The sequence below is a fragment of the Lampris incognitus genome, chromosome 1, assembly GCF_029633865.1.
Source record: "Lampris incognitus isolate fLamInc1 chromosome 1, fLamInc1.hap2, whole genome shotgun sequence".
NCBI lineage: Eukaryota > Metazoa > Chordata > Actinopteri > Lampriformes > Lampridae > Lampris > Lampris incognitus.
The window spans coordinates 132,684,923-132,709,775 of NC_079211.1; the positions used below are offsets into that span (position 1 = coordinate 132,684,923).

Genomic DNA, 24,853 nt, shown 5'->3' on the forward strand with positions numbered 1-24,853 from the left:
TAGAAATGTGTGCTTTTTCTTGTTCACAGCCTGATTAGCTTTTTGGCACACAATGCGTCCCCTTTCCCTCTTCAAGGCGCTAGCCCCTTGATTATACACTTTGAGAGTGAGGGGCAGGGAAAATTAAAGTGTGTGCTTTAAGTTAATTAAAGGTGTGTTTGATATAGCTGACAGCGGCGTTAGATGGGAGGGCTATGTCTGTTAGCTCTGCTTAGCATTGCAGATGCGGTGCTATAAAACCTGGCTAGCACTGCGTGGTTAAATCAATGTAATCTAAATCATGACAGGCTGCGGTGATTTAACCTACCCTCCAAGAGCTTGTTAATGTGCACAGAAACGGTCCACCAATTGAGCATAAATCTACATGGGTGAACGCTGATGTGAGAGAGCTAAATATTTCTGAAGCGGTGTTGCAAAGTGCCGTCTTTGAGGGAGTCGGGTTGCATGTGTGGTGGTAAATTACACTATTAAGGGGCCAGGCTGGCAGCCTGTCTGACTGACTGAGTGATGGACACCTTTTCAAAATAGAGCAGGTGGGGTGGAGTGTTTAACAACTCGGGCTGTAGATGAGACACATGGGCAGGGTTAACCTCGGATGCAGATGGTGTGATTTTTGACAGGTGCGAAGGAGTTTTTTCATGGTGGACCAAAATCTATCATTGGTCTCTTGGAAACTTAATGTATGCATGCTCACCGCTGGCCAATTTTATGTCTTTGTGATGAAAGGAAGCAGCCGACAGAGTTCTGTTAGTGTCAAAAACTTTGGGCCAGGCATCCAGGTAGTGGTCTAGACCATTGCCTACCAACACAAGGAATGCCTGTTCGAATTCCCGCGTTACCTTCAGCTTGGTCGGGCGTCTACAGCCACATTAGCTGTGTCTGCAGGGGGGAAGCCGGATGTGGATGTGTGTCCTGGTCACTACATGAGCGCCTCCTCTGGTTGGTCGGGGAGCCTGTTCGGGGGGGAGGGGGAACAGGGGGGAGTGGCGGGCATGGTCCTCCCATGCGCTACGTCCCCCTGGTGAAACTCCTCACTGTCAGGGGAAAAGAAGCGGCTTGTGGCTCCACATGTATCGGAGGAGGCATGTGGTAGTCTGCAGCCCTCGGCGGAGGGGATGGAGCAGCAGCCGGGACGGCTCTGAAGAGTGGTGTAATTGGCCAGATACAATTGGGGAGGGGGGGGTAAAAAAAACAAAACAAAACAACTTTGGGCCATAATACTGCCATATAACCCCTGTAGTACATTGTAGGACATTGAATGAGCAGCCAGTAGGAGCATGGCAATGGACAGTGATAAATTACAGCCGTCATTACTTACTGAAGTCATGAAGTTATTACTGTAATCTGCATAATTTAGCTCTTCCCCGTAGTGCTTACCTAGTAATACCTTTACATATTACCTTAAGCTCAGCTTTGAGAACAGGTAGTCCATAATGCCCCCTTTTTTTTCAGCCACGAATGGCTCCAAACTCTCTGCTGTGTTTTCCTCCATCAGACCACTCTCATTTCACATGACATGTTCCCATCAGAGAGGGTTGCCGCATGTGTGACGCTTGGCAGATTGGAATCGTACCGTACAATCTGACATGCAACAGCTTTAAGAGACGGCTAGTGTTGCACAGTCTGCAACAGCCTGCAGAGATTAAGTAGTAAGAGCAGACAAAACTAAGAACAGACAAATGTGTGTGTGAGAGAGACACGGTGTTCTGTGTGAATGTGGATGTGTGTGCATGTATTTTCCTGAATGTTGACATTTTGGAGAGGCTATTAAAACACAAATGCCTCAGTGTAGCACTGCTGTGGTCTCAACATGGCATTTCCTCAGTTCTGACAGGACCTTTTTCGACTGTTTTCAGAGTTGCACACAAGACCTATAATTCTTTAAGTGGAATGTCACAACAACATTGTTTTTAAGTTGGACAATCAAAGGACCCAAATGTTAGCTTTAGTCCTCCGATGACCCTCAAAAGACTCTCATGGGAAGTATAGTTTTCTCTCTTATACACATAAAGCCTCTTAGATCAGTGATTAGGTCTTTATTGGCTGTTATTGCCCTAACAGTGTAGCCAAGATGGAGCCAGTTCCATAAATTGCTGCTTTGATAACCTTTTTATGCTGTCATCAGTAACCTGAGAAGTGTAACAACTGACTAAACATGCATGTTCAAAAACTTAAATATTGGCTTCAACTAAGTGAGTTTTTTTTTTTTTTTTGCAATTATATTAAGATGACATGGGGGAAAAAAGAGGTTAAAACTGTAACGCGGGAAGCTGTTCAAATATTTTACCCCGACTGATCTGGGTTTATGTGGCACAGTTGATCAAAACCTTTTAGCCAGGTTTTTTGCCCATGCAGTCCCTCGGGGAAGTGTCAGTTTCACATGCAAAGCAATTTTGAAGTCTTTGAACAATTAACAATCTTGATTCAGATCTGGTGTTGACTTGTAGACTAGCGGCATGGATTTCTGCCGAAGAGGGCCCTTTAACCTCTCAGTAGCATCACTGGTGTAGCAGGAGCTGCTCCCTGCATAGCTCTTTGTGTCTGCTAAATAATTACTGGGCATGAAGAGAGGAGAGCAGGCTGAGAAAATGTGATAATGTGCATTAGATACCACCGTCTCTATTCCTTTCTCGTTGCACGCCCATCCATTTATCTTTTCAACCACCATAGGCTCCATTTGCAAACCCAATTTTCTTCCTGGTTTATGCATGCCTGGAGAAGCCCTGTACCTCCCCCGCGGCTCTGCCCCTTTGGAGACAACTCCAGGGGTGCTGACATTCCTGTGTGCAGAATGCTTAAACCATCCTCTGGGAGCTGAACGTGCTTCTCTTTTGGATCTTAAGGCCCCTGCACAACCACATAAAGCCATGTACTTACTGTTGACAGCAAGTCACCTCGTGGTGGATCTGCAATGCATACCCATACCCATACCCACCATATATAGTATGTACACTTAGCTACATGCATACTCCTCTCTCTCTCTCTCTCTCTCTCTCTCACACACACACACACACCATTTCTCATGCAATCTGGAACGCCAACAAAGCTCTTCCAGGCTGTTGCCACGGTAACACGGCCGGGTCTCTTCTGTTCCTGCGTGAGCCCCCTTCTCTCTACACCCACTCTATCTCCTCTTCCTCCCTCTAATTTCTGTCCGTTTCTGCTCTTCCTCATCCTCTTGGTCTCTTAAATGGCTCCCTCAATTTCTACCACAAGTGTTTGTTATCCATTTCGTCACTGGATGAACCTGACCAATTGAAAGCCATTGAAATAAATTGAAATCTTCTTGATACTGATGTGAAAAATTAAGAGACTCCGGAGAAATAATGGAGTGTTGGCATTTTTATCATTTTGTTTTCACTTTTTCCTCACTTCCGCTCTCTCTCTCTCTCTCTCATTTTGTGTGTGTGTGTGTGTGTGTGTGTGTGTGTGTGTGTGTGTGTCCCTAGCTTTGGGGTTATATCTTTAAAGTTAATCACAGTGAAGACGGCAGTGTTGTAGTTGTTTTACACACAGGTCTGCAGGATAGATCTGAGCCCTCTCATCATCCGGTTCATACTGCCCTTATTTACAGGCTTTCATAAGCAAAAACTTCTAGATGCTGGTATAAAATATGTTTGTGTCGGCCGTGTGCCTTCATTATGTGTGCATGTATACATCTGTATGCCTGTTTGTGCATGTGTACATGCACATGTCCAAACAATAAAGGTTAATGTGATTACATGTGTAGAGTTGTGTCCAAAATCAATCCCTATTTGGTATATAGTACACCATACTCTAGGGCTGGGTTCAATAAATTGTTTTCCCAATTCGAATTGATTTTCATCATAATGAGCTGATTATCGATTCTTTTAATCCCCGAATCAATCTTTTATTTTATTTTATTATTTTTTTTGCCATTGATGTGTGAGCCGGAAATTACGGACCTATGGAAAGTACAGACCAGAAACTGCTTTGGGGTCAACTCTTAATGTAAACATTAATATTTTTAATAATGTACCAGGTTAGAGGGTTCCCTGTACAATTTACAGCGTTGGTATTGGTATTGGTACAAAATTGGTGTTGTAACTGAAATACTCCTAACTGAATCAACATTGAATGGAATCGAATTGGAAATTGAATCGATTTGGGACCTTGTGAATCGGAATCGAATCGATTTGAGAAACTAGTGGCGATACCCGGCCCTACTGTAGTCACCTTCCTATGAATGTCCAAATTCCAAATGTGTCCAATTTCTAATTGTAAAATGTGTTCACTACATAGTGCCTTCAAAAATTCCAACAACGTAACTGAAAATGTACCGTATTCCCTAGACTGTAAGTCGCTGTTTTTTTTACTCATCTGGCTGGTCCTGCGACTTATATTACAAGGTAATTTATACAATATAATTTTGTTGGACAAATACACTGCATTTCAACTAAGGCCACTAGATGACACTGTTTAATGTTGTGGCTCAATTGAAATTACTGTACCACTATATAAATGCGATTTATACGCCAAAAAGGCTTATATATGTTTTTCTCCTCACAACAACGCTTTTTTTACTGAGTGCGAATTGTACTCTGGTGCGACTTGTAGTCCGGTAAATACGGTAGTGTCCAACACATCTACAATAATTTAAGGTAAAAAATACCATAATGCAATGCTTCACTGCTTCTCCGCTCTGCTCGTGCACTCTTTTCACTGTCAAATATCGCACAACAACATTAGAAGAAGCCCCAAAATGATGATTCAGTACTGTCCGAAATCTCCATTTATTACCGCCCATAGAGTGTCTTATTAAGTGTTTCATATGTAGGGAATAGTGAATGGGTGAATAAAGGAACGATTCTGAGTACCGCTCTTGTTTACCTGACATCTAATGTATTAATCTCAATAAGTGCTTTAATCTTTTACCGAGTCGGAAAATCTGATTTGATTTAATCTGCCAGTGTTTCCAATGCAGTTTTTTGTTTTTTTGTTTTTTTTTGCAGGATTACAGAAAAAAATAACAATGTTATGGGAAGAATTTAGATTGTTTCAAAATAATGTCCTCTGAGCTGACATTTCAGCGTACACAGCGAGAGGTTAAAGTAGAGCCATCATTAGCATGTCAATAGCTCTGCTGGTTTTATTTACCATGGCAGGGAAGGGCCAGTCATGAACACTAACAGGATTCCACATATCTGCCAGTCAATATTTAATTGATCCCACAGCTAACGGCAGGTTTGTTTACTTAGACATGCTCATATTAATAATAACCAAGGAGGTGGATTTGCGGCATGCAAATTCAATTACTTTGAACTGCCAATCCATCCCCGCGCTGATGAATATTGATGGACGGTCGTCTGAAGGTTCAGAACGCCCCAAAGATGGAGGAGGGAGGGAGGAGTGGGGACACCTGGTCGCGTTCTCAGTGTCCTTTGTTGTCAGTTTGTAGTTGCTTTGTCTCTGTAACGGCGCTTCAAAGATGGCTCTCCAGATAATGAATTGCATGACAAGTAGCCTGCTAGTGCTGTCTGGGCCTCATGAGAAATTAATGTGCTGCCTTGGAGGTTTAGGAGCCGTGTTTTGGAGCCGCTTTGTGATGTCATTGTAATGACTTTAAAGCCTCCCTTCAAAGTAGACTGTCCCCCGCTGGTTGGGTAGTTAGCTTAGCATTCTGTGGTCATCATGTTGAAATAACTTCGCCTAGATATATCGACAAGGGGGTGGCACAGTGGCTTAGTGGTTAACACTGTTGCCTCACAGTAAGATGGGCCTGGGTTTGATTTCACCTTCTCTGTGTGAGTTTTGCATGTTGGCGTGGATTTCCTCCGGGTGCTCTAGCTCCCTCCTTGACCCCAAAGACGTGTGTGTGTGTGGTGAATTGCAGTGTCTGAGTTGCGCATAAGTGTGAATGGTCTGAGAGTGTATGTGTGTGTGTGTGTGTGTGTGTGTGTGTGTGTGTGTGTGCGTGTGCATGTGTGTGTTTGTGCGTGTATGTGTGCGTGTGTGTGTGTGTGTGTATGTGGGTCCTGTGATGGACTGTTGGTCTGTGCAAGACGTCTCCCTGCCTTCTGCCAGTGCCTGCTGGCATAGACTCCAGCATCCTGCGACCCTGAATTTGATTAAGCAGGTATAGATAATGGATGAATGAATAGATATCACATAGGTATATATGGTTGGATATTGTGAGGAAGTTATTGATGTCGGTAGTGATACCGGTACCTTTTATCGATGTTGGTTTTCGATTATACCACTTAACGGTACTTTTAACAGCAGGGTGTAAAAGAAAAAAATGTTTATTGATGTTGGTGATTGCCAAATATCAAGAGCACCATCATAATTGATAAACAAAAAGTTTTTATCGATAGTATCAACCAGTCAAAATAATATGCGTAACAGCAGCAAACTGAATAATGTACTGGAACATGTATTGTCTGAAGCGTTACAGTTATTGGTTGACACAGGCTTTTAACCGTTTTTCTTTGGAAAATTCAGCACATCAACCCTTTGAATGTGTGACCTTTCTTGGCTGACTGTATCGCCTGCTGTGGAAAATTACTTGTGTGTTTATACGATCTGTGACAATGATAAGAAGCACTGTTAGTGTAGCCCTTATCAGTCCGGTCAGTACCTCCCATTTTGGTAACGGCACCTTAAAAGTGACTGTACTCTGTACCCATCCTTACAGAGGGATGAGGTAAACCTATACTAGTGTTGAAAGTGTGCTTATAAGGTCGGAGAGGACACTCCCTAGCTGGCAACCACAGCGGGCCCAGCCCCCAACGCACCCTCAGTTGAGGAAGGTATCAGTGTCGTTGTGTTAGCGATTATCCGGCTAATGTGCTAGCCATCTGCTAACGCCTTCCCTCAGAGCCGCTCATGTGATTACTCAGATTGAGCGCACTGCAGGGCGGGCTGGGCTGGCTGCAGTCAGCAGGCTGAGCGCCGGCCATGAACAGATGTTGAAATGTGAACTAGTGGCCCTCGGTCATGCCCTCTGTGTGGCTTCAAGCAGCGGCGTGTCATGTGCCCTTCAGACTCGCTGCCTGCCAGCTGCTGTGATATCCGCCGACGTTGTTTACCAACAGCATGTCATGGACTCAACTCAAGCCGAAGGAACCCTTCAGATAACAAGCAGCTGGAGTAAAGAATAACCCCACATCATTTAACAGACAGACAGGCAGATATATACTGATAGATAGACGAGACAGATGTAGGGAGACAGAATAAAAAAACGGATAGATGAATAGATGCAGATAGAGATGGATATGGGTCGTTGGGTGGACGATTAGGGACCTTGGTACGGAATGGAGAAAAGACGACAAATGGTAGTGCGGAAAAAAAACGAGGCAATAAGAAATGACGACTTAAATGATGTCTTCAAAAGTACCCACATGATTCAGCCCTTATCCTGTGCTAAGATCTTTGTGTTGTTATGCAATACAGAGGGGGTTGGGGGACTTTGTAAAATACCAGGCAAGCAGAAATGATGAATTCCAGTGAATCAACACGAGTTACATGGGGGCTGTAATTGAACCCGGGAAGGAATGATTAGTTAAAGGGGAAATTGCTTGGTCATAGTGTAAGATTATAGCAACTGCTGTTTCTCCAGTGTGTGTTAAAGCAGCACTTCATATCATAAGCTCATTATATGTGAGCCATAAAGTGATTATGAGCTCCAGTAGCGCATTGTTCTGCTTCTGACAGGATTAAAGATGACTCGAGAGCTGAGCATGAGTGTTTGGTTGCTTTGTATAAGCAAATACTGGAAAGGAGTGTATGCTCGACTGTGGACACCATCAACCCCACTGTGTTCTTACATGAATAAATTACCCATCTTTTATAAGTTCTGTCTGTCTGTTAGGGCTGAATGACACTGAAAAAAAAATCAATGGTGCAATATTGTTTTTTGTTTTTTTTAGACGTGTTGAAGTATTAAAGAATGGAGGGGAGTTAAATAATTTCGTCATATATATAAAATTTTTAACTTTCAAAGCTCCATTTGCAAAGAATTTTATTGCTTTGGCAATCATCGGGGGGATTTTAGAAGAGAAAATAAAGGCAGTTGTCCAAGAAGTTGTTCAGTCAGACTAATACTGGTTAGATGCACTAGAGTATTTTACTTCAAGAGCAGTCATTATAGAGCAGAAGTTGCTAGTTTTGATTTTATATCAAATATTAAGTGTACTAGTCAAACATGACTGATGGGCCCGGTTTTCCTTATTTTTGCATCCTTTGTCGTGTGACTACTGCATATGTGTATATTGCAAAGTTGATTATGAACCAATGTATTGTTTAGTCCATCTATCTATCTATCTATCTATCTATCTGTCTGTCTGTATGTCTTTCTTTCTGTCTCTCTATTTCTATTGCTCTCTGTCTGTCTGTCTGTCTGTCTGTCTGTCTGTCTGTCTGTCTGTCTGTCTGTCTGTCTGTCTGTCTGTCTGCCTTCCTCTGTCTCTGTCTGTCTGTCTGTCTGTCTGTCTGTCTGTCTGTCTGTCCCTTGCTCTCTGTCTGTCTGTCTCTCACTCTGTCTGTCTGTCTCTCACTCTCTGTCAGTCTGTCTGTCTGACTGTCTGGTTAACATCTCCTTTATTGCATCTCTAAATTTTTAACACTTGCTGTTTTTTTTTTTTTAATACAGTTCTACATCAGCATTTCATGTCACCTTGCATAGCTATAATGTTTTAACCCCCCCATGTTTCTGTCTCTCGTTTTGGCAGAAGACAGGGGTGGTGAAGACACAGGAGAAGAAGGAGCGCTGGAAGGAGAAGAAGGCAGCGAAGCGACAGAGGGAGGAGGAGGAGGAGAACGTCTTGCCCATCATGGACCCCCTGGAGAACGGCTTCCTCAACCACGCCCAGCGAGAGCAGGAGAGGATGAATGAGCGGCTGCTGAAGAGGACGTATTCCAAGAAGAACAAAACGGTTGGTGTCAGCCGACGCTTTTGACTAACGTCGTTTGATTCATTAGAAGCAATCATTGCAAATACATTCACACTAATGTCACTTGTGATTCCCTTTTCTTGCCTCAGTGATGACGGTCTTCAAATTACACCTGCAGTAAAGTTTGCTAGGGGTGACTTTGCATATTTTGGTGCCAGCAGTGAGTTTTGCTTGTGAAGGATGAGGAATACACTGATGAGTTAATGACACTGCTGACTGTTCCTGTCAGAAGTGACATTGTGAGCTAATTGTGGTTTCTATCCATGGTTTTAATTTTCATGTTTGGTGTCAGCTGCGACACATTTTTATGGTCTTGGTGGAAGTAATGACTTTTAGTACATTGATTTTGGCTGTGACCTTTGACATGGTGATTTTAAGATGCCTTTTTCGTAGTAGTAACTTTGCTGTACTTTACTTATTCTGGTAGTTGCAGGGTCTGTTTTTGTATATGCATAGTATATGCATTTGCAAAAATTGTCTATGTAAATGCATATTTTATGCATTAATCTATGGTCCTCAGTTCATTCTTTTCGCAGCAAGCTACGTTTTTGTTAGTAATGACCTTTCAGTGGTTTTATAAATGGCTCATGCAGACTCACCCTGCTATTAACACTTGCAGTGTCTTGGTGTCAGTGGTGGAGGTCGCTCTGACTGTGTCTGCAGTGGTTTTTCATATATTGTCATCAGTGTAAAAATGTGGTCACTTTTTACACTTCTGCAATTGTAAAAAGTAACCAGTTTTATTATGGCAGTCTATAACAACTCTCTTATTGCTTTGGAAAGCCTTGCTTTGTGCTGTTTGCTTGCTTTTCAGAGATATGTGCTTGCGTTGCTCTCTGTGTTTGCTGGTCTATTCAGTATTTGAAAGGGAAGAGTTAGGACTGCAGGACAGAAAGTGAACCACTTGAAGTGGAGGAGATCTCCCACTTGCGATAAGAATCACACAGGGGAAGCAGGTTATGTTTAGACCACCAGCGACAGTCACAAAAAGGTGGATCAACCACAAACAGTGCTCACCCTGCAGTAGGAGCAACAATCACCACAATGACACACAAACACTCACATGCACAAAGTATTGACATTGTGTTGATTTGATTCCACTTTCTGTACTCACATAATGAATGAATTTGCTACAAAAAAAGTAATGCACACTGTTGTAAAATGTCTGCCAAAAATATGCACAAACTGTTTCACAAGTCAAAATAGCCCCGATAGATGGGTGTTCCCTCTGCGATGTCATTTCTAGTGCACACTGTATTCAAGTCAACTCAGATTCATTTTATATCACAATTTAATCCCAAAAGTGCTTTACAGTCACAATACAATAACCCCTATGCTATCCACCACCCCCCACCCCATCCCTCGACTGGGATGAGGAAAACTCCTCAGAAAACATCCTGCGATACTACTGTACCATTCCTGTCCCCAAGTCTTTTTCATTCACCATTACTACAACAGCGGTGCTCTTTTTTTTTTTCTTTTTTTTTTTTTTCATGTACCTCCTTCAGACAGACCACTGCCAATACCCTTGGCCTGAAGTGCACCATGGAGGGGAGCCTATTGAGTCAGAGTCTGGCACAGTTAGATAGCCCATCTACGTATTAAGAGTTTGTTTAAATGGGCGGATGTTTTTATGCTCCTGTCCTAGGGCCAAGATCCACCATAGTGCTGTTAAGGATAAAGGGGGGAAAATGTAGTCAGGAAACTGAAGTAAATAATGAGACTGTGTTACCCTTGGGCCTCCTCCACTGACCAAAAATATCTCTCTGAGGGAGGATTTCCTTTCTGGCTGAAAAAGAGACCGTCGTTGTGTTTGGTTTTGGAAATGTTATTTACATTTTAGGCATTTAACTGACATTACCATACAGAGTGTCTAACTGTGAGTACAACAGAGGAGCAAAAGAATTCATCAGGGCAAACACTGCAAACAAGAAGTATCAAGAAGTCCAAGGGTCAAACCTGCAGCATTCAGACAGCTGATATAGCAAATACTATTGTGGCCCTGGAAATGGCTGCAGATGACCAACACTTCTGTGAAAGCAGTACTGGTGGGACTCTATTTATGTATGTATGTATGTTTGGATGGATGGATGGATGGATGGAAGGAATATACCCCCATGGCATCTTCATATCCACAACAGTATCAGATATCATGTAGTAAGCTATGTAAAAGCAGCATATGAGTATGGGCTTTTACTCAAAAGACATTACTTTTGCATGGCAACCTCTCTCCTTTGTAATAGGAATTTGTATTTGAATTACGGAGCGAAAAAAAAAATTTCAGACATTTCTTGACTAATGCACTCAGCAGGACATTTGACAGCAGTGAATTATCTGACAAGGGGGAGGTCAGAGGAGGGCTTGGCTGGTCCGCTGGGAGTGCTTAGAGCGAGGATGCAGGAATGTGCTGAAAATCATAGGCGCCTGAGCAATGGAGCAAGTGGAGCAAATGCCTCCTCATTATTCAGTTAGGGGGAGCATTTTGTCTTTTTAAACTAAACATGTCATCATACAGTCCAGTTCAGTGTACTGAATCGTTAGAACCAGTTCATTAAAAAGATTCGTTCTAAAAGGACTCGTTCAAAGGACTCGTTCAAAAGGACTCGTTCCGCGAATCATTCAATTCTTGGCCGGAACTGCGGCTGTGTAGTCCCACCCACTGAATTGAAACACGGCTGAACCTTCAGTTCGGCTCACTAACTAGTGAATTGGAAACAGTCGTTGGTGAAGGATAAACCAATGAGCTGACAATCTAGTTGGATAAAGATACTGGTTGCAGACTGAAAGCTGCTGTAATGAAGTCCTACCCTATTATGTACAGCACATGTATTTTTGCGACAACTAATTCCAGGGGGTGGGCTTGAGCGACTCAGCGATTGTCTGTCACTCAGGCGCTCACGTTCTGTGTGCGTTCAGTGAACGAATCACTAAACGTTCACCGTTCCCCTGCAGTGAAACACACTCTCTCTCTCTCTCTCTCTCTCTCTCTCTCTCTCTCTCTCCTCTCCTCTCTCTCCTCTCTCTCTCTCTCTCTCTCTCTCTCTCTCTCTCTCTCTCTCTCTCTCTCTCTCTCTCTCTCTCTCTCTCTCTCTCTCTCTCTCTCTCCTCTCTCTCTCTCTCTCTCTCCTCTCTCTCTCTCTCTCTCTCTCTCTCACACACACACATACAAATCCGCGTACTCCATTCAGTGAGTGTATCCTTACAGCTGCCCTCCTTTCAAAAACAGTAAAGTTGTGTGTGTGCATGCGCGCAGTAATGTTGAACGTTAGCCTATGCATGTAATATCAGTCTAGATAATGTCATGTATCTGGACTGCAGTCCAATGGCAATATTGTTGAATCATCGCAGCTAAATGTTATCAACCCAAATCAGGTGTGTATTTGCTGTCTTGAACACACCCCATTCCCCCTGCGAACGAATGACTTTAATCTTTATGCATGCTCAATAATCCAGGCAAGCAAATCACTGAAGGTTGACTCAGTTCATCTGGACACAACGTTTACTGACAGATACGTTTCATCACTCATCTAAGTGACCTCTTCAGTCTCAGCTGACTGCAGGTATCCCCACCCTTATAAACAATACAGTGACATAACGCCCAAAACAATGATTGGTTTCATATGCAAATTGCTGTGACCATTAACTAGAATTTCAGTGGCCATGTGTTCTATTCTCAGAAGATTGGGGAATGTTTGCAATGATTGCAGAAGATTGGGGAATGTTTGCACAGCATCGTAAGATGGTGACAGATGTACTCTTAACCCCCGGTTCAGGGGTGGTCGTTCCCTCTTCACATATACTAGATGGCCTCTTGACTCCCTTTCAAGGATGCACATCCTTGATAGGGAGGAACGCTGGTTTAAAATGTCAGCTTTGCTCAAGTTCCTCTTAATTTGAGGGTGGTGCTTTTTTTTTACCATAAATTGTTCAGCTTTCTATTTTATTATTAATAATGTTATTATTACCTGCTTCACCTTTTTCGGGTTTCACAGAGAAAGTAGTTGAGGTGAGGATGCTTTAAGTAGGCCTTTCACGATAACTATTTTGTTGGACAATATACTGTCCTAGAAATTATTGGAATAAACAATATTATTGTCATTTTAAGAACATTGCTGTACAAGCCTGGAACGGTAGTTTGGGAGATGTACACTTTCTTTGGCAATTTGTACTGCCCGTCAACAGTTTGCAGCATTTCTTTAAATGCTGGGTTTTTTTGGACCGTGTTGAATGGCTGCATCAAGAATCAAGAACAATTTATTGTCATTTCTGTCATGTACGCGAGTACACAAAAGAAAGGACATTTTGTTTCACCCATCCCACAGCAGTGTAACACAAAAGATAAAAAACAGTCTCTTTTCAAAAAGGATCTCTTTGGCTTTACAGCGAGTTACGCTGTCTGTGAGCGTATGCCATTTTGTGCTTTCACGTTTATATTTGCACTTACGGGCAAAGGTATCCGTAATAGCCAGCTGTTGGGAAGGCCCCTCTCCATGTCCAGCTGAGGTTTCTGTTCACATTTCAGGAAACTGGATGGGATGGTTATGTTTCAAATGAGCTTTTAGGTTAGTTGTATCGCTATTTTTTGTTGCCACTTTTTTTTAAAACAAAGTTGACATACCAGCTCATCCATGTTAATGGGCTCTCATTTGGCTTAAACCCCAGAATGTTCCCACACCGGAGCTGTGGCGTGTGGCTTTGAAACCAAGTCCGTTTGGATTTGTTCTTCCCAACTTTATGGCTCGAATTGTGCAGTCGTCGGAAAAAACGCCCATTAACCTCAAGTTAGTAACATGTTATTGTCACGTCACCTGCTCACTGTCACTGTGTGTGTGTGTGTGTGTGTGTGTGTGTGTGTGTGTGTGTGTGTGTGTGTGTGTGTGTGTGGCGGAGCTGCATGAAACCCGCCCCCGTGACACTGACACAGAGGGCAGAGGAGAGGAGGGAAGCGGTGCAACCAGAAATGACAGCTAAATGTGTCTCAGCATCTTTTTTTTTCTTCTTCTGTTTATTCAGCTTAGGCACTGTGAAAAAATGCTTAGGCGCTGCGCCCAAGTCTTGTAATGGTAGGGAAACCCTGCTGTTTATTCTGCTATATGGTGGCTAAAATGTTAGTGTGACATTCTTATGTAAAGAAACGCGCATGTAAACACAACGGGCAATATCGAGGTCACAGCAAAAAGTATTGAGGTCATGTCCATGTATCATACCGAGAACCGGTAACATAATTATCGTGACAGGCCTAGCTTTGAGGTTGAAAGGATATTTCATGCAAGGCATGTCGTTTTTTTTGGTGAAGCACTGCTTCACCTGTTGTTGAAACCTCCTCTGGACCGCCGGTAATGTTTTATGTATGACGGAGTAGTGCTAGGTAAAGAAGAAAAAGCCAAGGAGAAAATAGACTATGCAAGATGGACTCCCCCCCCCCCCCCCCACTTCCCCTGCACTGTCAGTAAACTGAAATTCTTGAACATATTCTGAATAAGGAGATAATGTATATCTGTTTTTTTTGTTTTGGTATGAGGCTTGAAAAAATGTTAGTGCATATTAAAACAAGCAGTTCTTTGGCGGATATGTCAACAAATGCACATACCTAGAATACAAAGTGTATTTCTGCTGACTGAACCACAGAACTGCAAATATAAATGTTAAAGGAATGAGGAAACTGTTTGCATTTCCCTACTGATAGCAACATATATTTGACATTATACAAGCGAGCATTTTACAGTGGGAATCATTGTCCCTAAGGTTTTGAGACTCAACCAGTGTATAAAAGATATAAATATGGAAAAGCTTCACAAAATTGCTGTCGTGTGTATTACACGACAGCAGTCACATATTAGCAGTGACAATTTCTGTGTCGCTCAACTGCTATTAAAGGATAATTGTGGTTTTTTACAACCTCGTTCATATTTTTGTAGTTTTTGTCAATGATGATCGGTTATGTCATTTGTGGAGATTTTGCATATGGGACCACTGCCGGACTCGGCTTTACAGCAGCGGGTCATGGGGAAACTGAACACTTGCTTCAGACATGTTTCAGCAAGGCCAATCCAACCCAGTCATCTAAACCACATATGTGGAAGTAAAAATGGAAGTGGAAAAGTTATTAGAAACAGCAAAATCAAATCCAGAAAACAAAAGCCTGAACCGTATATTTCATTCCCCTGTCCAGCTGAAGAGTGATGTTGCTTAGAATTGACCTGCTTCAGTACATGGGTGGAGCAAATACATGGTTAGGACTTTCTGGAACTGGGCTTGTTACATTTGAAAGTTATTACCGGAAATATACCCAAAAATTATCAATGCTCAATTGCATTGCTGAGCTACTTCCTCATTCAACTTGCAGGAATGAGCAGCCTATACGTACCGTAGTTATTATTACCCACTGATAACCTCCCTGGCCAGTGCAACTGAGAAGACATAGTGCATCAGTTAAGACTGTCTGACTTCCCATTTATCTAAGGGTTTTTGTTTTTGTTACTGTTGTTGTAGACAGGACAAGTTTAAGGCTCGTTGCCCCATATGACGCGGTTGTAAAGCTGTGTCTAGCGGTGGTGTGTCCAAAATCTCCCAGATGAAGCCTGTGAGTAAAATGATATCATAACTGATATGCACAGTGGCAAAAAATATATGGGGCCGGTTGCACAAAACACCTTAAGTTTCCCCCCTTAAACATGTCTATGAATGTTCTCATTCATCCAGGTCATGGTTATCCAAAGGAGTTGAATCAAGTGCAAACTGGACTTGGCATATATCCATGAACACGGATATATACCAAGTCCAGTTGCACTTGATTCAACTCCTTTGGATCCCCCTTAAACGTGGCACTTAAGGCTTTATTTCTCTTAGCTGAGGGACCGACTTAAGGATGTTGCACATAATCCCTTAAAAGGTTTCCTTGGTTAGGAAAAACGTTAAAGGATTTACAGCACTGAAAGAGATTTTAGTGGTAAAATTCCACAGTTTCCATGGAGACCGTTGCACTCGCCCTTGTGATACCTGTTATCGCCTCACAAAGTTAGCCTATACTAAAGAAAAAAAAAATTGTAGGGAAGGAGACCAAAATGGTCAGAGGAGGAAAAGATTATACTTCTGGATGAATACAATAAAAGAAAGCACATACTAAAAAGTAAATTTGATCTGCAAATAAAAGCAACCAAATGAATATGGGAGGAAATTGCAATGAAAATGAATTCAAGAAGTCTGGAGCCGGTTGCACAAAACTCCTTAAGATTTCCCTCAAAGTCCTATTTAAGATTTCCTTAAAATAAAATCGGTAGCACTAAAACACCCTCGTGAAGGGTACGGTCACACATGGTGAAATTAAACACTCCCGTTCACTTCCATTTCTATGCGAGCGAAGGGGGCGAATAAAAACATTCGCTTCCTGCGTCGAAAGAAGTTTGCGTCTTTGCTTCATGTGGAGTTCAACTTTGGTGAACTTTGACCAGCGAATCTGCAGCCTCAACCAATAGCAAAGAAGGGTGTGGGTGACTCCACCTGACTGTAGTTTTCTTAGTGAGCCAGGATGGAGGAGACTTTGGTTGTTGCTGTGTCTAACTAGTCTGTATTGTACAACATTGCCCGTCAAAACTCCGCAAGAGATGTGCTGCCTGGCTGGCAGTGAGTTGGGAGACAAGCATTGAACATAAATAAATTAAAAATTTATCAATAACATCAATTTATATTTCGTGGTATACAAATATAACTTGTACAACAGTATTCTTCCCCCTGTATTTGCCCATTAAACTATGATAACATGTACAAGTGAGACAATGAAGTGAAAACGTTTATTTTTCTTTCTCTGGACTCCAGTGTAAATTTTCCCATCGCAAAACCAACAACCGCTCGTGTGTGACTGACAACCACAACCGCTCAAACAGACTGCAAACCAGAAAAACTGATTTCCTGTGCATCACATCCTGCACTGCCCACATTCAGCACATGATATGAATTTTGCTTTCGCACATGTGTGACCGTTAGCTGAAAGGTAGTACGGTAGGTTTTTTTCTAAAAATCAATGAATAGACTCATACAAAAATAATTCCTCTCAATCATCACTTTTGACCCACTAGACATGTTGGCGGTGTCTGTACCTGCAGAGACCCTGTCCTCTGCCTGTACCCAGATTGCATTCGGATGTGAGCCACTTCAGGCAATGATGCAGCACTGATGGCCTTCTTCTGGCCCTGACAAGATGGATGTGAGCCTGAAGTGGCCCACATGTATAATAGCAAATACGGCCCAAATATGCCAGATCAAATGTGGGCCTTTTTTTGGCAAAGATGCTGTGCTCTCAGCAACATGTGATCTGGATGTGACCCTGAAGTGGCTCGTGTGGTAAATGGTGAATATGTCCCAAATATCACAAAACAAATATGGGCCACCTTTGGCAAATATGAGACACAAGCAGCATTGCTATGGCTTGGTTCTGGCCCAGATCTGGCAAACAGGAGCGGCCATCATTCCACACGGTATGTGGTCTGGATGAAGTGTCGGGTGTGGGACGGGTCTGGGCCACAGCAATTTTGCTATCTGGGTATTTTCTTATTTTGCTGTGTATGGACATTTCTGGGTGTTAACCTCTGGGCAGCGAGACTCTATAAAAACGTAGCGAGATCCAGAGAGTCAGATTGAGATCATAAGCACTCATCCAAGAGGAAGCTATGAAAATGGCAGACACAAGCGCACGAAAAGATGCAAATATAGCAAGGCGAAACGCCACTGGATAAAGCTCGTTCCAAAATGAGAGTGAATTTGGGATTGTCTTTCACCCACTAATGAGCACTGAAGGAGAGGAAGGGAACGAAGAGCGACACTGGGATGTGTTCTGGCAGCTGTGGTCAGGGGGCGTGTCTTCTGGTGACGTTGCACCGGGGAGGAGGGGCCAAATTTCAACGTTGCATTTACAAACCCGCAACCCACAATCCTACTCGTTCTACCTTTAAAATGTTCCTTAAAATGTTCACTTAAGTATTCAAGGTTTTTCTCCTTGTCTTGGTCTTATACTTAAGGAATCCCTTTAAGTTTGTTAAACCATTGCAAAAAAGAACTTAGCAACCAAAGTAAGGGAAAAAAAACTCAAAGTACCTCTGACTCTATTTTTACCGTAACATGGCCAAGTTTATGGCGATAAATGAAAATGAAACGCATCCCGAGAAGGGTATTCTGCGACCGAGAGAACCCAGTGATGTGCTTAACGATGAGCAACTGATATGGGATCACTCCACTTTTTGCAGTTGTGCTCTTCAGACCCTTTGCAAGTAATTATTGCTCTACCTTTTATGTTACTAGGTCTTTCCAGTCAGTAATAGGCGAGGTATTTCATGTCCTCATGTTAGTGGTGTGCCACATCATTCACCAGTTTTCAAACGTCCTTACCCGTCTGCTGAACACCATGAAGGTCCACTCTAAACGAGGAGGATGAGATAGCGGCGCAATGTTTGCCCGGCTTCCCCAGAAGTGTGCAGGATGATAGACGAGACCCACATCGGGATTCAGGCACCCATACAATATAAAAGGTCAGTTTGTTAACAGAAAATATCAACATCAATCAATGTCCAGTTAGTTTGCAGCCATTAAAATAACATAAATGACATTGTAGCACAATGGCCTGGCAGTTACCATGACGCATGGATACTGGATGAGAGCATCCTTTCAAGGGAGTTTGAGGAGGGGAGGCATAAAGGCGTCCTTCTTGGGACAGTGGTTATCCATGCCGTTCATGGCTAATGAGACACCATTTAGAAATCCTGCCAACAGATATCAGGCAAGTGGTCTAAGTATCCTAATTGTAACATAACAGTAATAGGCCTACCTTGTTCAGCTGCATGCTTGACCTTAACTTATAATTGATTAAATGCAATTGATAATAATTGATAGTACCATGAGGTCCCTTCCTCTCTTCTGTGTCCCCACACAACAGTTGAACTACTAACAACTTCAGTTTATGCAAGACCCAGGCAATTATCGAGTGGGTCAACGAGCAGTTGAAACGCCGCTCTCCCACTGCCTGCTTGCTGAGCTTCGTGTGGCTCCAGGCACAGTGTGCAAGATCAGTCTTGCATGTGTAGCGCTGTTCAACAATTTCTTCAGTTAAAGTAAATAATAGGATAATTTTTATTGTTTTTGTTATTGAAGACCTTTAGTGAAGTTGGGCTTACTTTGGTCATTTTCAGCTTCTACACATGTAAATAAATAATAAAATGCATCTTTGTTTTGCATTTGTTCTAATCTTTGTTTTTATAAACATGCAAATCCTCTTAGTTCATACTGACTCTCCCTTCTCCATCCTCAACATCAGCCACAGTACATGTGATTGATTCTCCAGAGAGCTTGCTTGTTTTGTGCGCAGTAAAATATTCTGCATGTGCAGAAGTTTTTTTTCTCTATGGCCAAAGTTCTCAATTTGAAGCTTTAATTTATTTTTTCAGTGAAGCAAAACTTCGCTTTGGAGTGCCAGAACAAATGGACCGTCTCCATTGTTTCTGTAATGAAAAAAATCGGGGGGCCACACAATAACTACTATTTAGCGGCATGCAAAAAGGTCACACAAGGTGGTAACTAGTAAAGTCCTAAAATATATGTGAACTTCAACTGCGCTGCAATAAGAATTTAATTGAATACTTCATTAGAGTAAAGATAATCTTTATTTTACGGTATGTTTGGATTGAGATTTTGTGAAAATTTATTGATGGAAAAAAATGATAATTTGCCATCTTTGGTGTCTTTGGAGGTTCACTGGGCTGCAGAGGCCTGATGGTGGATGTGCTTGCAACATCACTTTTCTCCCTCACTTCCTCATCTGGCTCAGTGGAGAATGTTTTAGTGGCTAACTATACAGTCGTGCTATTAACAGTAATGTCATTAATTAGACATAAACTGAAGATTGTAACCTTTTCAAATGACTAGCTCTCTCCCCCTCCGCCAGTAATTCATCCACAGTAGGTGAGTTGTGACCAGTGATGTCCGCTACCATCACTGCCTCATTTGAAAGAGGTTTTTTTAGGTGGACCCCCCACCTGGAAAATAAATTTTTGTATGGTATAAATTCTGTTTATAAATTATTTCTTCTATAGAAGAAGAAGGAAGAAGCCACTTTATTTTTGTAACTGTACAGGTTAAAATGTGTTCTCTGCATTTAACCCATCCTATTGTATAGCAGCAGTGAGCAGCTGACAGCGCCCCGGGACCATCTCCAGTTCTTCTTTCCATTACCTTGCTCAGGGGCACAGACAGGACTATTAACCCTAACATGCATGTCTTTTTGATGGTGGGAGGAAACCAGAGCACCTGGGGGAAACCCACGCAGACACAGGGAGAACATCCAAACTGCCCACAGAAAAGGACCTGGGATGGCCTGGGGTTCGAACCCAGGACCTTCTTGCTGTGAGGCAATAGTGGCTAACCACTGGGGCCACTGATCATATTAGGTTAAAGTTCTAAATGAGAAGGCTACTAATGTCATTAATTCCTGCTTCATGCTAGCTAGCTTGGCTATAACCTGCTGTTAGTAACATGCTGTCACGAATACCTGTTTTGGGCTCCGTAGCTTTGGTTTTAATCAACAGCAAATATCTGTTTATTTTGTAAGGTGTTATCCAGCCTGTACAAAATATTTGGATTCCCTCATTGTGGGGTTGTCCCGAATACCATTTTTTTTGGCTTCGGTAGTAATCAACAGCAAATATTATTATTATTATCATGTTGTAAGTGAGCTGTCAGTTATTTTTAAGTTGAGCATTAAAGTTATTCATGCCAGTTTTTGTTGGAGTCCCTCCTGTAATTAGTTTTGACCAGAACAGACAAGATGTCTTGTGTTGTTTTTTTTTTTGACCTCTTGAATAGATCGCTTGGTGCTTAAAAAAACAAAACAGAATTATCCTTTATCAAAAGCGCCGTGTGCCAGATTTGAGGCAGAGCTGGTTCGTGGCTGAAGAGAGTCGGTTAATGATACCGTTGAGCTCTGAGTGACAGGTGAACCGAGGCTTTCTGAGAATACCTTCAAAACACCTCCATCCTGTGATGCTGCCGCCAGCTGGAGACAGCTGTGAAGGCAGCAAAGCAATAAACAGTAGCCCTCTCCCAGCTGGAGGAGTCTGTAGTAAAGTACTGTTGGCCGCTGCAGCCTGGAATATTCTTCCATCCATTCCCCTTATGCACCTCCCACGGCCCTCTTTCTTATCTTCTTACCTTTTTCAAGCTTTTTCTCTTTCTTTTTTTTTTCTCCTTCATTTATTTGCCTCTATTTATTGCTGCTATGCTACCCCGGACGCCCTTGTCTCCTCATTCAGTCTGTCTCAGAACTGGACCGTCTCGATATGTCTATACCATCTGTATCCACTTCACCCCATCTCTCTTTCAATCTGCCTTGTCTCTTTTTTTTCTCTCTTTTCTCTGTCTCTCTCTGTCTGTTCAGGTGGTTTTCCTTCACCTCTCCATCCTATAGGGTTTTCATCTTACAACCCCCCCACCCACCACCCCCCTCGCGCCGCCGCCTTGATTTCCTCCGCTTATGTTTGTGTTTAAGCATCTGTCACAGCTGAAATCCGTAAGGGGATGTGTTATAGTTGAAATCCTGTGCATGTAAACGCTGACATGGTTCCAGATAGGCTGGGGTTTGAGAGAGACACCCCTTTGTGTTTCTGTCTGCCAGTGTCGATGTCCTTTGCAGCAGCTCAGATAAACCATATCACAGTTGATGAGCTGCTTCTCACTAGCGACTCTGTGTTTCTGACGTCATGCGAAACACTCTTTAAACAAACAGGCTCAGACATTTCAGTCACACACACACACACACACACACACACACACACACACACACACACACACACCACACACAGCCAGTGATGCATGCACAGATATACACACTTACATATGTACATACAGGCATATGTATTCGTGCAACAAACACAGTTGCACAGACTCATCCATAGCTACACACTACTCACAAACACACACACATACACACACACTTTCGCAGTAATTGCAGTGAGGGGAAAACCCCAAAGCAGCCATCTGGACATAAAAAACAGGTGTTGCCTGAATGCTCGTGTAGATTCGCGCCATGCTTTGATATCGAACAGAATCGAGTGAGTGATTAAAAAGTCTGTGAGATGCTCTTGCAATTTCACGCTGTGTTGAGGGGATTTGAATTGTGCGCCCGGTTTTGATGGCTCTGGGGTCAGACGCAGTGCACTCAGAAAGCTGCTTCTGAACTTATTGCAGGGGTCAAGAAAATTTTGTTTTTTTCTAGAACGCACCAGACTTGGCGAGGTTTGTTTACTGGTTGTGACCTCTGTATACTTTTTAGAGGTCCTCCACTCGAGTGACCAAAGAAGTGCACTTTGCTTGAGCTTTTCCCCAGTGGCAAAATTACCCATAAGGTACTTTGTCCTTGCTCCTTGGCTCGCTCTCCCACATACGCACTTAGTCCCGTCCGTATCTCTCTCTCTCCTCTCTCTCTCTCTCTCCTCTCTCTCTCTCTCTCTCTCTCTCTCTCTCTCTCTCTCTCTCTCTCTCTCTCTCTCTCTCTCTCTCTCTCTCTCTCCCCCCCCCCCCCCCCTCCCTCCCTCCTCTGCAAGTTGGGGGAGACGTCCTTAGTGTAGTATGTAACACACTGTGAGCCTCGGGCGTGGTGATGTGTTTTGCTCCCAGGGCCCCATGCAGTGCCGTATAGCCTCGCTGGAGAAGAGGAGCTCAGTGCTTGGTGCAGACTTCCTCACAGAGGGTGGTCACTGATGAGATCCAATACAACCCCTGTCAAGACCCCGGGTTGGCGTGTGTGTATGTATGGGAATATGCACAGGGGTAAATGTCAGTGTGTGTACGTGTGAGTGTAAGTGTGTGTGTGCACTGCGCTGTCGACTGGAAGGTCTCCTTCTCCTCCCCTCCTAGTCACAGCCCTGTCAGGAGCCATTTCTTCAGCAGTCGCATGCGTTGGTTGGACCTTCTCATCCCCTGTAGAGGACACATCCTGGTATTATTATTTTTTAATCTTTCCCCAGGACGCCAATCCCGGGCATGAGATAGCAGAATCCAACTCAGAAATGCAGTACGTGCAAAGAGCGTTAACTTGGCTTTGACCTTCAATATGCTTTTAAATGGGGTCATGAATAACACATAATGCTGAATCAGTCAAGCAGCAGAACCGATAGAGACACACACACACACGCACACACACACACACACACACACACACACACAGTGGCACGCACACACTCGCACACTATCCGACCATCACACGCCAGTGCTGCTCTCCACTCCACGCTGTATACACCCTTTCACTAACAATGTCATATTGGAAAATGTCCCTGGACACTTCACTCGATTATCCGGGGCCCCTGCAGGCTGCCCTCTCTCTATCAGCCCAGCCTGTGGTCATGGAGCCAGGTTCCTGTGTGCCCCTGTCACAGGCACTTCAGGATTACTTCTCCAGCTGCATATCTAGGTGTGTTTATAAGCAGTAAGCCGGCCGGAGACAGATCAGATTAGCCGGGACATTAACAGTGCACTGGAGCCAGGTTCACCAGGAGCCTGAGAGCTCTGATAGGCTCAAGAGCACCGTGGCCTAGCAGTGGCGGCGGCGGCGGGCGGTAAACAGGAAGTTGATTTGTTGCCTGATAGCGGGCAGCTTCGTTGTTATCTGCGAGGCAGCAACCCCAGAGCAACAGCAGCTTGGCTCCAGCAGGAGGCCGGATCCCGGCCCACTTTAAACAGGAGAGGAGCTGGGGTGGACTGTCTCTGTTGAGCCGTCCTAACGCATCTAGGGTTATGTCATGTTGTTTTATGTCTATTCCTTTTGGGCGTAAAAAGAACCTAAATAAGAGTGAATCCTTTCAGTAATGGAACGATACTGGAAATCATTTACATTAAGATGGTTTTGTTTTCCACCATATGTATTGCCACGTTAAAGAAAAAACTCTTGAACTTACTTATATTTATCTGGCATGCCAGTGTTTCCTTGGTTTCTTAATTCATTTGATTGATGGGTGGGGGGTTTTGCCCGTTCGGTTGTTATGGTACAAATCAAACATTTTTTTTTTCTCCTGTGACTCTTGGGTCAGGTGCGTCAACAAAAAGGCTTACGAGGCAGATGTAAATGTGAGATAGCCAGCTGACTTGTGTAGTCATCGGTGTGAGAACGGGATTGAAGGGGCTATTGGCGGTGACGTGGTAGAAAGGGCCCGCACTCTCATTTATTCAGGGTCAAGACTCATTTAAAAGTGAGCAGTGAGCGTTAGATGTTTCGATACACCGTGCACACAAGGCATGTCTTCAAGGCGTGTACAAATATAGCGTGTGTGTGTGTGTGGTGTGCGTGTGCACGTTGACATGTGCAGAGCTAAAGCAGAAGACAGATGAAAGAAGGAGCTCTAATAGAACCTTGACAGATAAATTGGCTTTCTGCTTGTTACATGCACCTGTATGCATGATCACACGCTGAATAATTGTCACCGCTGCATCAAATGGAACTTGTCGAATACACACAGCGCCGTGTCTTAGGGCAATGACAATATGAAGGCTGAAATAGATACATTTAAAATAAAAGTGACAATTATTCAAAACGGGGGGAAATTAAGATTCGCTGTTGAATGAGATTCAAGATGTCAGCTATCCTACCTCCCATGTCGCCAAATGAGTACTGATTTGACTGAATTGCCCTTCTGGGATAAATAAAGTTGTCTGAATCTGAATGTAATCCTGTGCAGCTTTTAAATAATGAGCAATATATATAGTGAACAATGAATGTCTTTTTCCCCCAAATAGTGGATATAGGTTGCTTAAAATTAAGCTCCTTATGTTTGATGCAAGTGCTGCAGCATCCATCCATCCATCCATCCATTATCCAAAACTGCTTATCCTGTTCTCAGGGTCACGGGGATGCTGGAGCCTATCCAGCAGTCATTGGGTGGCAGGTGGGGAGACACCCCTGGAACAGG

The 24,853-nt window shown here is 43.2% G+C and overlaps 1 protein-coding gene across 1 annotated transcript in view; it reads left to right on the forward strand.

Annotated features, from left to right (window-relative positions):
• Window positions 1-24,853, forward strand: part of LOC130112456 (fibrosin-1-like protein) — a 128,661-nt gene that overhangs the window by 82,387 nt on the left and 21,421 nt on the right. Inside the window, exon 2 of the mRNA XM_056279807.1 lies at window positions 8,691-8,894. Coding sequence (XP_056135782.1) covers window positions 8,691-8,894 — 204 coding nt within the window. The remainder of the gene's footprint in view (window positions 1-8,690; window positions 8,895-24,853) is intronic.